This window comes from Nannobrachium achirus (genome assembly GCF_963921795.1).
Source record: "Nannobrachium achirus genome assembly, chromosome: 14".
In the NCBI taxonomy this organism is placed as follows: domain Eukaryota; kingdom Metazoa; phylum Chordata; class Actinopteri; order Myctophiformes; family Myctophidae; genus Nannobrachium; species Nannobrachium achirus.
The window spans coordinates 38,418,692-38,434,075 of NC_137821.1; the positions used below are offsets into that span (position 1 = coordinate 38,418,692).

Consider the following 15,384-nt stretch of genomic DNA (forward strand, 5'->3'; position numbering starts at 1 on the left):
TTAGGAAGCCATCCATATGAGGAAAGGCACAATGATGGCCAGGAGGGCGGGGCCAGCAGACCACGCTCCATAATAGACCACCAGAAACGCCGCCAACATGGCCGCCGTCTTGGCAAGACGACGACTCAACAGCAACTTCCTGACTGTCTTGCAGAACTAGAGAGAGAGAGAGAGAGAGAGAGAGAGAGAGAGAGAGAGAGGTGAGAGAGGAAAGATGAAAAGAGAGAGGGCGAGAGAAAGTTAAAGGACAACTCCGCCCTAAATCACTTCTAGGCTTATTTTCCTACTTATATTCCCCAGCAGAACCCAGCAGCTCTCATAGCATAGAGTGGAGCCTATAAGCCTATCGCTTTTACACTATTTGTTGTGGTCAAAAGTGTTTTTACTTTTCATGAATGTGTTACTAGTTGTCATTACAAACACATCCATGCCATCGTTGTACCACAAAAGCAATCACACTCTGCTAAACAGATGTTATGCTTTTATGTGTTCTGCCAAGTCCCGTAAAAGATGTCCTGATTGGCCAGTACAGTCACTTTGATTGGCAGTTGTGCCGAATGCTCACCCCAAAACATGATTTATGAGATTGTGGTGGCTTTTGTGGGACAGCCAAGGCATGGGTGTGTTTGTAATGACAAATAGTAACACATTCATGAAAAATAAAAACACTTTTGACCACAACAAATAGTGTAAAAGCGATAGGCTTATTAGGCTCCACTATATGCTATGAGAGCTGCTGGGTTTTGCTGGGGAAACTGGACAACAGGAGCATTTGTGCCTAATAGACCCCATGGACAGTAATGTTGGATCAATATAAGTAGGAAAATGAGCCTAGAAGTGATTTAGGGCGGAGTTGTCCTTTAAGCAGGAGGGAACGAGTGTGTGATACAAATTTGCATAGTTTTAATGTATCTTTTCTAGTTCTAGTTGTAAATGTTTTTGACAGTGACAGTGCATACAGTAGTTTCATCTCCTTCCATACAAAGTGTTTTTCTGTTCAAAGTTGGGCCTTGGAAATGGAAACGTTTGTCTCTTTACAGATGTACATCTGACATTCTTCATTAAGTAAAGTACAAGAAAAGTTACGGCTTGTTTTGGAGACGTTTATTTCTCGTTCTCCATCCGTCTATACGCTGTATAAGGGCAGAATAGAGTGAGTGATGCAGAGAAAGGAAGGAGGAATAGAGAGGAAGGGATGAGAGAGCGAAGGAACGAGATATGGGAGTATATGAAACTGAAGCTGCACTGTAATATCAGCTTTAATTTTAAACTTAATCTAGCCATCCATCTCCTTTTGGATACTGGTGCTGATGTGGAGGTATAAGTCAGTACCTAACTCTGACCACTAGGTGGGGTAGTTGTACTGTCATCTATAGCAATGGTCAGCGGAACCTTAGTTTTAACCAGGGTTAGTCTGCCATAGACCGTCCTGATCCAAGGCTAAATTAAATTAAACCTTAAACCTTAAATCATTGGTTCTCAAAGTGGGGCCCGGGAACCCCAGGGGTCCTTGGGGAGGGTATCAGGGGGTCCCCAGTAAAATTGATAGGAACCGAATGGACACTTATGTGGCTGTAACTCACAAATGAAATCAAAGTTACCCATTAACACTGATGATACTCCCTAGCATATCTTTTCATATGGGGGTCTGTAGGCTAATATGTGTCAATGTGGGGGTCCTTGACATGAAACGATTTGAGAAGAGAACCACTGCCATAACCCATTAGAACCGGGAAATCTGTGTTTTAGATTTTAGCATTGACAATATTCAAAAATAGCACATGGGCATGATTGGAGGTGCGACAGGCTTATGGCCTATAGCAGGGTTCCCCAATAGGCGGCCCGCGGGCCATTTGCGGCCCGCGGGGGGCTACTGTCTGGCCCACACCAACCCCAGTAATAATGGTGGTATAAGAGCAGCAACAACACTAGTATATCGTCTTTGTCGGGTGGAAAGCTTGTATCTCCAAATTTGTACGTTCTTTTGCTAATCAGACAAGGCCATCGCACAAAAGTAGTGAAAACAGCAGATCTACAAGCACACAACACCTCGCGGTGCGAGGCGTTGTGTGCTTGTAGATCGGCTGTTTTCACTAGTTTAAATCATTTTTAAAATGACAAATGCAAAACTAACGGTTTTGGACATACAAGATTTTCACCCGACAACGACGATATCTGAACTGTTGCTGGAGTAGCGGGAACGCCACTGTCGCCCCCTGCAATGTTGTGGCCCTCGGCTTGGTACCCTAGACATAATTCGGCCCTTGGGGAAAACTAATTGGGGAACCCTGGCCTATAGTCCTTACCAAAATGTTTCTTCACCAATGTTTTGGTAAAGGTGTCAAGTAGTAACACATCTCACAAAGATTGAACTTCAGTTCCCCAAAAGGGAGAAAAACTAATCTGCTTTAGTTTAGGTAGCATGTTAGGGGTCACATTAGGGTTTTTTCATGATTCTGATTCAAAAGCAAACATTTAATTTGCACGGGAAAAAAAACACTTCTTGGGCTAAAAAAACGGCCCAAACACAAAACAATGGTTTGTGACCTGATAAGGTGGCTATGGCCGTAGCAGCTGTAACAGTTTCCACAGTGTGTGAATGTGTGTGTGTGTGTGTGTGTGTGTGTGTGTGTGTGTGTGTGTGTGTGTGTGTGCAGTGTGCGTGTGCGTGTGTGTGTGTGTGTGTGTGTGTGTGTGTGTGTGTGTGTGTGTGTGTGTGTGTGTGTGTGTGTGCGCGCGCGTGTGCGTGTATGTGTGTAGTATGTTGATGCTATAATTCTACTTTTTATCATTATCGTATGCTGTAATGCAATGTATTGTGTTGGCTGGACTTCTGGAAGATTAGCCGATGGCTAAAAGAGATCCAAATCAAATCAATCAAATCAAATCACTGTGCGTCACGTTGTGCCGCGCTGCAAGCTGTTTGAACATTTTTGAAAGATCTTGAAAGTGTTTAAAAAAAATCACAAAAAGGGGTCCTTGGCACAAAAAGGTGTGAGAACCATTGATTCAGAAGGCATTTGTAGGATCGGCCTGGTCTTAAAGGAGTAGTTCACCCCCCAAATTACTTTTTTTCTATCGATTACTCACGCCATGGAGACTTGAGTTCAATCATGTTCTTTTGTATTTGTCGCATTCCTAAGACAAAAATGTGATTATTGCGACCGTAGGTCGCTATTTAGTATGAAAGCCTCCCGATCCTGTCTGTCACTCTTATTTTAGGACCCAGAGGGAAAGCTGATCCCATGCCAAAGCGCCAGTGCTCGCCCAGCAGTCCGCTGTCACCCAGGCGGATACGAGCACCCATGATTGTACGCGCCCTCGCCCTTAGGGCGTCTTACTGGTACTAAATGTACCCTCATTGATTCCGGATGGGGACCCAAATGCATTTGGGTCCGCGGTGAACTATCCCTTTGGGTTTAAAAGCCTACTTTTTTTTTGTTACTCGACACCAAATATCTTAGCTGAAAATATGAGTATTGAACGCAACATTAAATAAATAAATACATGAACGAATGCATGAATTCATCACCAGAACAACATCAACATTCCCTCACAGTCGTATACGCCTTCATCGTTTCGATTGCGTCACCTCGAGCGGCGCAAAAAGAACAACCACGACAATAATTTCTCCGTCACAAACAAATGCCTCTCACACACACACAACAATGGAGGCTTTCATTCGGTCTGTGTTGCAGCAACAAGGCAGGATTAGATTAATTAAAGCGAGGAGTGCGGTGGTGCGTGTGTGGTCACAGGATTCAATATTGGTGTTATGTTGAAAGACCCAATGGTATTTGGTCATTACTGAAGAAAGAAAGCTACCAGTGCATGGGAAAGAGATGGGTGTGCTGTGTCTGTGTGTGTGTGTGTGTGTGTGTGTGTGTGTGTGTGTGCGTGCGTGCGTGCGTGCGTGCGTGCGTGCGTGCGTGCGTGCGTGCGTGCGTGCGTGCGTGCGTGCGTGCGTGTGTGCGCGTGCAGGTGCGCGTGTGTGTGACCCTTCTTCTTGACCCTTGGAAGATCCGGTGGATTTGTCTACATTCCTCAATAATCCCATGCCTGACGTTTCGAATGTTTGTTTCTTTGTGTGTCTCTGATTGTGTTTACTGTGAGCTTGTAGATCAGATATTTTTCTAATTGCCAAAGTATAGGCCTATAGGTCTAAAGTGGTTTTGTAATAATAATCAAAATGAACAAATGAACTACTAACTAAAGCTTTCAAATAATTGGTAAAAGTAAAAGTATTGAAAATTGGAAATACTCCAGTAAAGTTAAAGTACCTCAAAATTACTGTAGTACAGTACTTGAGTATATGTATGTACTTAGTTACTTTACACCAGTGGTTCCCAAAGCTTTTAGCTCGTGACCTAAAAGATAAATTGGACGTTTGCCCAGGACCCTAACTACAATCTACAAGCTCACAATGCGGCGCGAAGTGACACACTGTGAGCTTTAGATCAGCCATTTTCACCACTTCTTAAACATTTGTTTTGTAATTTATGTATTTTTTTATGAAATTACTTTGAAAAATCATTGTATTATTATTATTTTTTTTTTATGTTTTGAAATAATAGGCCTAGTAATTAAAAACAAAATGCAGGAAACCCATAAATTAAGGGACCCATAAAAATGGGTCTGCGACCCACAAAGGGGTCCCGACCCAGTGTTTGGGAACCAATGCTTTACACCACTGAGTGTGCGTGTCTGACGTGAGTGTGCGTGTCTGACGTGAGTGTGCGTGCGTGCGTGCCGTGCGAAATGTCACCTGAAAGGTCTGGAAGCTCATGACGGTGCCGTAGCGACAGTACATGACGTAGTGCTCACAGTTGTACCACAGCAGGCTGTAGGGGACGGCGCCCTGCAGCTTCTCTGCCCGACGGGCCACCTCATCTCCGTGCAGCGCGGGCCGCTTGCACACCTGGCCCCCCATGGGAAAGCAAAGGGGAGGTCAGGAAACTGTCCCACATTTTGGATCCCACAAACGTGACCAATCGTCAAAACGGTGACTTGAAGGGGGAGGCAAAGAAGCCAGATGTTTACTTTTGGGTAATATGAGTAACGATTCTGTGCCTATAGGGACATAACTCGAACACGCTGAGCCGGCTCAATCGGACTTAGCAGCACTCGACACGGCAATTCACTCGCCGCGCCTCTCGTGGCTCAAGTCTGCGTTGTTTTAACAGTTTTTTTGGCGGATGTCGTGGCGGACATCTTGGGTTTGAGAACTGCACTTCCGCATTCCTGGAGTGCAGAAGTGCTCGGGAAGATAACTGTGTGGTCTTCGGAACGCTGACATTTTTTAAACTGTGGCGTTGAAGCAGGTGTCTTCAACAGGGGGTCTGGGACACCCAAGCAGGTCCTCCTTTATATTTATTTATTTTTAGACACTTTAACCATCCATATTCTTGGGGGAATGTTATAGCTGACAATAGCCGATCTATGAGCCAAGGGCATTTTCTTTTTTTAGATCAACCACTTTAACCCTAGCATGATCCATATTCTAAGAGGTTTGGCGTACAGGGAAAAAAGAGCAAGCCCACACACACACACACACACACACACACACACACACACACACACACACACACACACACACACACACACACACACACACACACACACACACACACACACACACACACACCCACACACACACACACACACACACACACACACACACACACACACACACCCCCCCCCCCCCACACACACACACACACACACACACACACACACACACACACACACAACCATATTGTGATCTTCTTACCTCGTCCATTTTGTTGATGATGATATCTGAACCATAAGCAAAGTCTTCTACAGAGTCGACCCTCACACTGGCACACTGAATACACACACACACACACACACACACACACACACACACACACACACACACACACACACACACCACAACACTTCAATATGACTGTTATACAGTATATGTAAACAACATATTTAACTAAGAAATGCATGCGACTAATGATATGCATAACTGAGTCCATCCATAGTCTATCTTTACATTCCACAGAACTGTGCACGCACACACACACGCACACACACACAGTACCTTGGCCAGTACTCCCAGTATGAGCCTGTTGTTGGAGACCATCTGGTTGATACTCCACTGGTCATTAGAGATGACAGGCAGTATGTCTGGAATGAGATGAGCCACTCTGGAGAGAGTGGCTCACACTATAGTATAGTATAGTATAGTATAGTATAGTATAGTATAGTATAGTATAGTATAGGGGTTCCCAAACCTTTTTGGCTCAGGGCACCCCTATAAATATTATTTTCATCCGAGGCACCCCTACAATATTTTCATAATTTTCACTCCCAACATCTTATATTTATGCCATATTTTAGCGATTATGTTGCCAGGAAAACATTGAAATAATAGCCATTTTGAATAAAATAACTTTATAAAATATTGTTTTAAGTGTCCAAATGAATTCCAAATATTAACAATCACGGCTCCCCGTCACCCACTTTGAAAACCCCTGTTATAGTATAGTAGCGACCGTAGGTCGCAGTTTAGTATGAGAAACGGCACATCTTGTCTCCGTCCGTGTACGCTCAGTTTGACGCTCTGACAACACCCTCACAGTGATGCTGTGATGTCAGGGGAACCACACTAACAGGACTTCATATGGGAATGCGCTTATATGGATACCACATCGGCCACATATACATCCCATATCTGTGTGGCTGGTTCTACAGACAGGGATCTCTATCTATGGGCATAAAAGGGATCGTATGTATGATGTCAGATGTCATAGACGTAGTAAGCATGTTTGGGGTCACACAGCATATCTCCATATGCAGTACATGGATCTCCATATATGGGTACTTGGTGTCTCCATATATGGGTAACTGGTCCGATATATACATCACTGGCCAGATGGCAAAGAATTGGCACGACCTCGCCCTTTATGGCGAGGTAGCATGTCGCCATGAGGCGTCTTACTAGTATAGTATAGTATAGTATAGTATAGTATAGTATAGTATAGTATAGTATAGTATAGTATAGTATAGTATTAATTTCCAAAACTTTTCCAGAATATTTAACCCAATTTCCAGGACTATATAACAATACTTCAGCTCAATAACAGGTCGCCTACTCCTATGTGCAATGCCCAAAGACAGGTAGTGTATGGCAGTGGTTCTCAACCTTTTCAGGCCGTGACCCCTGAAATAATCATGTTTTAACTGGGGACCCCCCACCCTGACGAGCACTAAAGCCCCTTTTCGACTGCAGCTTTAGCACCACACCACACCACACTACACCACACCACACCGCACCACATAAGAATATCTACATTTTCCATTACACAAAAGTACCCCTATCGATAAGAAATAAATTGACCCTTTTAACTGTGATTATAATACAATATACATTTGCATTACAACTATCCTAAAGTATAATACACTATAATGGATTATAACTGTGATTATATTACACTATAAAGTATTAATGTATTACAGTATTTTCTGGACTATAAGGCGCACCTGACTATAAGGCGCACTGTCAATGAATGGTCTATTTTCAAACTGTTTTCATATATAAGGCGCACCTGACTATAAGGCGCACATAATAGACACTACCGTTGCGTTATGCATCCAACAGATGGAGCTGTGCTAAAGGGAATGTCAATGTCAATGAATGATCCATATATAAGGCGCACTGGACTATAAGCCGCACTGTAGTTTTTTGAGAAAATTAAAGGCTTTTAAGTGCGCCTTATAGTCCGGAAAATACGGTACTATGATAATTATAATACGCTATAATAGATTAGTCATTATGAAGTGTTTGGGCCTGTTTGGCCTAGCTCAGACCTACTCTAGATTGGATACTTTTTAGTACCATGTTTAGAACCACTTTCACACCACTCTACCCAGGTCCTTGTTGTGGAAAACCTGGCACAAGTGGGCGGTGTGGTGTGGAGTGGTGTGGTGTTGGGCCAGTGGAAAGGGGGCTTAAGAGTTGAGGAATTTTGTATAAAACGGTTGTATTGTGAAAATAGCAGATCTCGGCTATTTTCACAATTTCTGCCTCTAATATTTGATAATTTGGCCCATGTTTAATTTGTCATTTCAGAGGTATTAACAAAATCAATAACCAAAGACAATGCATAGCTATTTTTTCCAGGACCTTGCAGGACCCTTGATAAATTCCAAAACTTTTCCAGTACTGGACAAATATTTTTCTAATTTCAAAATATTTCCAGGAATTTCATGACCGTGGGATATACAGGGTATAGTATAATCCAGTGCAGTTTGCAGTCCAAAAAGTGAAGTCTCACCTTCCTCCTCCCAGATAGATTCCAAAGTGTGCAAAGAGAGTCCTGGGGACCTCCAGCAGATCTCCCCGTTGAAACATCAGGTCATACTTGTTCTTCTTTGCTCTCTCCTCGCGCTCGGCCTCCGACTCCCCCTCGCTCTGCTGGGCGTCCTCCTGGTCAGCACTCTGAGCCGAGAGGAAGAAGAGAGCCAGGAAGCTGAGAGAGAACATGATGGTGTGGAAGGAAGAAGGGATGGATGGATGGATGGTTACAAGAAGAAACAGAAAGGGGAAGAATGAAGCGTTTTGTTTTTCACCTTTGCGGGAGTGGCTGATAGAAGGGGTAGAGTGAGCGAGAGAGAGATGGAGAGAGAGCTGGGCAGGGACGTGCTGGGCCCCTGATTCAGCCCGGGAAAAAGAGTTGGAGAGGCCCTCATTGCGCGCTATAGAGAGAGATCTCTCTCTATAGCGCTGCTGCTGCTGCTACTCAAAGATTTGTGACAAAGTGACAAGTCAGTGGGCCAATTACATGAGTTATATTCCGTTGTAGTCGGGTGGAAACCTTGTATGTCCAAAACCGTTTGTTTTGTATTTATTTATCATTTTAAAAACGATTTAAACTAGTGAAAACAGCCGATCTACAAGCACACAACGCCTCACGGTGCGAGGCGTTGTGTGCTTGTAGATCTGCTGTTTTCACTACTTTTGTGCGACGGCCTTGTATGATGAAGCAGGGCTTTGCTTTGCAAAAAAACGTACAAATTTGAAACTTGGAGATATAGGTTTCTGACCGACAGTGATGGAACGAAGGCCGACATTTATTTTTAATTTTTTTATTTATTTCCTAATGGCCAGCCTGGACCAGCCGGGAATGAAACGGCCGTTTGGGAGTTGTCCCGCTTTTCCCAATGGCCAGCATGTCCCTGGAGCTGGGTGAAAGAGGATTATTAGTACTAGACCATGAGTTCCTTGGTTATGCAAGGCAAAATGTTCTAGAGATTAATCTTTGCAAATGGTGATATATTAACCCCATATCAGGGGTGGGAGTCTTAAAGGTTTTCAGCCCAAGGACCTCAAAGCTGAGAGAGGGTTGAATCAGGGATCCCCACTACAGTATACAATTGACCCTTTGTTAGCCTTCTGGTTTGTCCCTGACTGACCAACCAGCAGGCTCTATCTGCCTTATCCCGCCCTGGTTCCACCTTTTTATGTTGAATTTGTTAAAACATAAATGTTAGGGAAATAAAAACTTTTAAAAACATGCTGAGTCACTATACTGCCGCTGAGCAGCTCCATTTTACTGAAACCACGTTTGAAATTAGAATTGGACACACAGAATAACAATACGAAGCAGCTGAATTACAATGGTAGTGGATGGAGTGTCCCACCGAATGTCCCACCAAGACACAGCAACCAATGGGTGTGAAGAGGGGCGGGACAACGGGCGGGACTTGACAAAGGGTGAATTGACCCTTTGTCAGCCTTCTGATTGGTCCCTGACTGGTCAACCAGAGTTATGCAGTGGGACAAAGTCCACATTCTTCCATTAATATTAATAGCAAGAGTGTAGTTTTAAATTTATATATTTTATTATTTTTTTTGCTTTGTCATGATAAATAGGAAATAGGAATGTGAATACACAGTGAATATTTGTTGAAATTATAAAAAAAATCGCTATGTGGATTACTAGTCTTGTATAGACGTCTCCTGCTAGACACTGCATTGTGTGGTGATGCGCGGTGCGGCCACGATGCGGTACGGCGCGGCGCGGTCATAGCGATTTCGATGAGTATAATGAATAAGCTTCAACAAACTAGTTCACATGAACGATATCGATGTAACTAAGAGATTCGATTGGGTACATATATGTTAAATGGGCAGAATTACAATTAAAATAAATGTTATGTTGAGGGCGAGATTATAGTTCCACAACTTCCTGGTCATTGCGAGTCACCCAAGATGCACTGCGCTCTCTCTCTTTCTCTGTCCTATGCCTGTTTCAGAGGATTAAACTAATTAAAACATGTATTTTCTGGGGAAAACCCCTGTTTTGCAATGTAACTACTGTACTTTTTTGTTTTCTTTTTATTAATATCACGTAGATGTTTTTCTTTTGGTACTTTAAATAGCAATAATGAGGTTATGAAAACAACATGGGGTGGGACTTTTTTCCCATTCACTTCCATTATAAAAATATTCTTCCCTGGCTTTGTTGTCCCACCTAGTAACAGAACGACATGGGGTGGTACTTGACAAAGAGTGAATTGTGTTCTAGATAAAACTTTTTATTTTTATTTTTTTATAGATTCCAAGAAAAAAGTAGTGAAGAGTGATCTTCTTCGGGGTACTTAATGCACTGGTGAGCAGCATTCATTGAAATGAATAGGTGTCTGCCATCTAGATATATTGTACTCTACGGGGGAAAACTAGGATCGACATGTAAATACAAAGAATCCCTCTTGCCAGTCAAGTCTCAAGTCATTTGAGAGATTGAGTCAATTCCTAGTCAAGTCTACATTATTCCAGGTACCTGAACGACAATACTCAGTACAATGACATGGCACCAGTTCTAGCGGCTTTTGAATATTTTTCTTTCAAAGGCCTCTTAGTTAAATCTGCCAACATGCTCTGACTGAGATGACTTTGAGGCCAACCTTTCCCTCTCAGCCTTCCTAAACTGTTTTCCTCTCAGCTTTCGTAGCGTCTGCCTGTCTCTCCTACGTTGTCTCCTTCTCATCATACAGACTGCTTCTTAATAGCCTACATAGTATTTACTTTCTAGTTGGATGTTCACATGCTGAATGTAAGCGTGCGTACAGCTGTACACATATTTAACAAAGACAAGTTTAATCACACCGTTTCTCAACACGCACACGCACACCTACACGCACACGTGCACGCGCACACACACACACACACACACACACACACACACACACACACACACACACACACACACACACACACACACACACACACACACACACACACACACACAAACAAACAGTGGAGAATGTTATGCAACAAGGGCAATAATGAAATAGCAGAGAGAGAATTAGCTCATTAAAATAATGCCATGTGTGGGCCTGAACTCTACCAATACAAACAGAGTAGACTGATTTACTATGAGACACATGTTCATACTCCATCTGGAGAGAGAGAGAGAGAGAGAGAGAGAGAGAGAGAGAGAGAGTCGTGGTCGGATGTACATTATGTATCACATCAGAGACGTCAGATGATATCACATTGAGAAACAAGATGACAGCATAAATAACACAAAGACAGGATGTGGCCTGTGGAAAACTGGAAATGAGAGAGAGAGAGAGAGAGAGAGAGAGAGAGAGAGAGAGAGAAGGAGGCGAAGATTTGTGTGTGTGTGTGTGTGTGTGTGTGTGTGTGTGTGTGTGTGTGTGTGTGTGTGTGTGTGTGTGTGTGTGTGTGTGTGTGTGTGTGTGTGTGTGTGAGAGAGAGAGGTTGTTAACATCAACAGTCCTGTTCAGTCCTGACTCAGTAACAGGAACTGACTTACGCACACACGCATGTGCTCTCACACACACACACACACACACACACGCACACGCACACGCACACACACACACACACACACACACACACACACACACACACACACACACACACACACACACAGACAGACACAATACATCCATCCATCCATCCAACAAACACAAACAATACATCCATCCATGCCTCCATCCATCCAGCCACCTTAATAGAGAAGGAGTATGCTGGGCCGTTTATCCGTGTGCCTTCCTCTACCACACCAGTCGTTCACTTGCATCCACACTATACACAAATAGCATGGGTAATCCATCCAATGCATTACATTTTATCCTGCCAACAATCATAATACTGTACAATTTGTATTGTTATCCCACCCATACATTCCGGTGTTGAAGGAATGAAAAACCAACTAGCACAAGACATGGTCTGGCTATACCAACGGACCCTGATGAAGGCCATACGATCCTTAATCCTTGCCATGCATTATTGAATAAAACTTTTTTCTACTTTGAACTGAACAGAGCTGCCTTGGATCCTTTCTAAGTTCCCCACCTCATCATCACACTTGTTTGATACCTCTGCAACGGAATGGAACTAGATCTTTTGTCCTAATGGTCTGGCTACTTTCAAGTTTCATCTTGCCTTTGATTGCAGCTCTGTCCCATGAATGCCAAACACTGATAACAGTCTTGAAGCAGACACAACAGACCAACAGCATGATTATGGGCGCTGACTGTCAGTAGGGGCGTCACACCAAATTCTGGGCCCTGGGTACAAGGATTCACTGCGGGCCCCCCATGAATGTTAACTATTGAAAAATAGCAGATATACAAGCTCACAGCGCGGCACCGAGTGCCGCGCTGCGAGCTTGTAGATCTGCTATTTTTGAAAATGTGTGCAAGAAACCCATGTTTCCATGTCAGTGGTGCTCAAACTTTTTCATGTCAAGGACCCCCAAGATGATGTGTATTTGGCCACGGACCCCCATCTCAAAATATTTCGTTCCAGGGACCCCCCAGAAGCAAAATTTGAGTTACAAATGTTCGCTTAAAAAAGACATATTCAAAGATTTGCACACAATTTTCACGACTTTTCAAAAAAATAGCAGATCTACAAGCTCGCAGCGCGGCACTCGGTGCTGCGCTGTGAGCTTGTATATCTGCTATTTTTCAATAGCTAAAGTTACTAGGGCCCCTCCACCTTGGGCCCTGGTAACTCAGTTCCACTTTCCTACCCCTTGTGACGCCCCTGACTGTCAGACTGTGATAAGCGTGGACATGGTCCTGTAGGAACGTACAAAGCAACTGTAGAGATGACCAGGGATGACTACAAGGTAAGTGGGTGTGAGACTGGGTGAAAGACATGACAGCACAGAGGGCTGCTAGTGCTGGCAACACCATAGATAAAAGATAGGTAGGCTTGAAGAAGCCTGGAATGAGGCACTCAGGCCCCAACCAGGCCTGGGATTTCGTCATTTTAGGGGCAAAGCCACTTGGCCTTTGGTGTTGTCCACTTTTTGAGGGCACAAAGGCCAAATGCCAGGGCAGGAAGGCCATCAAGATATTGGTCCATTAAAATAATTTGTTGAATTTAAGGGTTAGGGATGATAACCTAATCTGCAGTGAAATAGATAAATGATGGAATTTACAATCTGATCCATGCTCAGCACTGCACCAATCAAAGTCACTGGATTGGTTTAAAGATGGGGACTCAGGGGAGTTAAGATTGACAATTACGAGACAACGGTGTCTACTGTCTACATATCGACAAGAAAGAGACAGAGGAGAAAGTGGTACAGTCAGCTTCAGCATTAAGGTCACTGTGGCCTCAGGTCATGCCATTGGTTTGAGGGGCAACAGCGGTCATCATGGCCTTCATGGCCTCCATGAAATTCCTGCCCTGGCCCCAACACAACAACGAATATCCTAGAAGCAAAGCACAAGAAGAGGGCTCTAGACTAGAAGCCCACATGAAAACAGCCCAAGCCCTGTTTGACCTCATCATGACCCAATCATCAGTATCATATCATTTGAACCAGCACGTTCCATGAGTCAGCACAGCTGTTTGACAGAGGCTGTCAACCAATCAAGAGTTGTTAATGTAGCAGCAGGCCATGCTTGTCAAATCGACCGGCTTCATCGGGAATCGTGTGCTTGCATTTTGTTAAGAGATACAGTATATATATATATATATAGTTTAATTTATATTAATGTATTTGTGAATTCATTTTTGGTTTCAAAAACAATACCAATATAAATTTGAACTTAACAAATCATCATCATACATTGACTTCGTCTCAATTCCAAACAATTCATATGATTGCGACCGAAGGTCGCAGTTTCACTGTAATGTCACACTAACAGAATCCCTTTTATGCCCATATATGGAGTTCCCTGATGTCATCAATATTAATGATGCCCTGTTAGAGAGATCTCTGTGATGCCAGGGGGAACAAATCCCTTTTATGCCCATATATGGAGATATGGAGATCCCCGATGTCCACACACTGTGGCGGGACCTCGCCCTTTAGGGTGAGGTCGCTAGACACCTCAGGGAGACAAGCGACCTAGGGACCCTAAAGGGTGAGGTTACCACAGTTACGTTTGTAAAGAAAAGCTGCATGTGAATAAAAGGCATGGAAGGCCCAATAGAAAAAACATACCTGTACAGTTACTTCTTTCAGTGCGCACAGTATTACCCTGTGGAATAAGACAAGACTATTAATCTGTGATGTTTTTCCACACCACATGACAAGCAGTCACAGTGCAGTATATCCAAACATTCTAATCGCAGAGCAATGCTAAGAAGGAACTGTAAGCCTTGCCGAGCCATGTAAGCCTTCCTCCTGTTTCCCTAGCGTGAGGTAGCTTGATGTAAAAGTACACCTCCTGGACATGATGCTAGTATGCCCTAATATTAGTCTGTTACAAGTTCAAGTCCGGTATTCAAACTTTACTTGAGTCAAAGTACAAACGTATTGGTATCAACATATACTTAAAGAACCAAAGGTCGAGTGTAAGTCTCCATTGAGTGAGTAATCGATAGGGGGAAAAAGTGATTTTGGGGATGAACTATCCCATTAATTAAGTACAGTACTTGAGTTGTGTGTAGTCTACTTGGTTACTTTCCACCTCTGGTCCCAGGTGAAGTCACCTCTGGAGCCTGTCGTAGTCACGGAAGTTGTTCAGACTCATTCAGAATCCTGTGGACATTCCCAGGATCACACTTCTTGAGAAAGCTTGGTCTTTCTTTCTCCCTGTGACGTCTGCTCATGTCATCTCTGGTGACGGCGTCACGGCAGATCAGCTTTATTCATTTCCAAAGAAGATGTCTGTCCTTAGTTAGCTTCCTGGCACTAGACAGATGGAACTAGCCCAAGCAGGGTTGAGAGATGACTCACAGAGTTAGTTAGAATAAAAGTTGGACGACGATGTACCAATTTACAAGCTCACAACGCTTCTCAACCTGTCTTGTTGTGGGCCTGTAGATCGTCTATTTTTGAATACCCGAACTATTAGGGTTAATGTGATTAAACAGATCTTGATGCTGTATAAATTCATTTTGCATGGGGACCCCCT

General features: G+C 43.5%; 1 protein-coding gene across 1 annotated transcript; it reads right to left on the minus strand.

The window, feature by feature from the left end:
- Positions 1-8,515, minus strand: lratb.2 (lecithin retinol acyltransferase b, tandem duplicate 2; the record flags this gene model as incomplete). The annotated part of the gene is made up of 5 exons (XM_080741583.1): positions 1-156; positions 4,766-4,918; positions 5,771-5,845; positions 6,071-6,176; positions 8,307-8,515. The coding sequence occupies 5 exons, from the start codon at positions 8,513-8,515 to the stop codon at positions 1-3; spliced, it is 699 nt and encodes a 232-aa protein (XP_080597709.1).
- Positions 8,516-15,384: the final 6,869 nt, after the last annotated feature.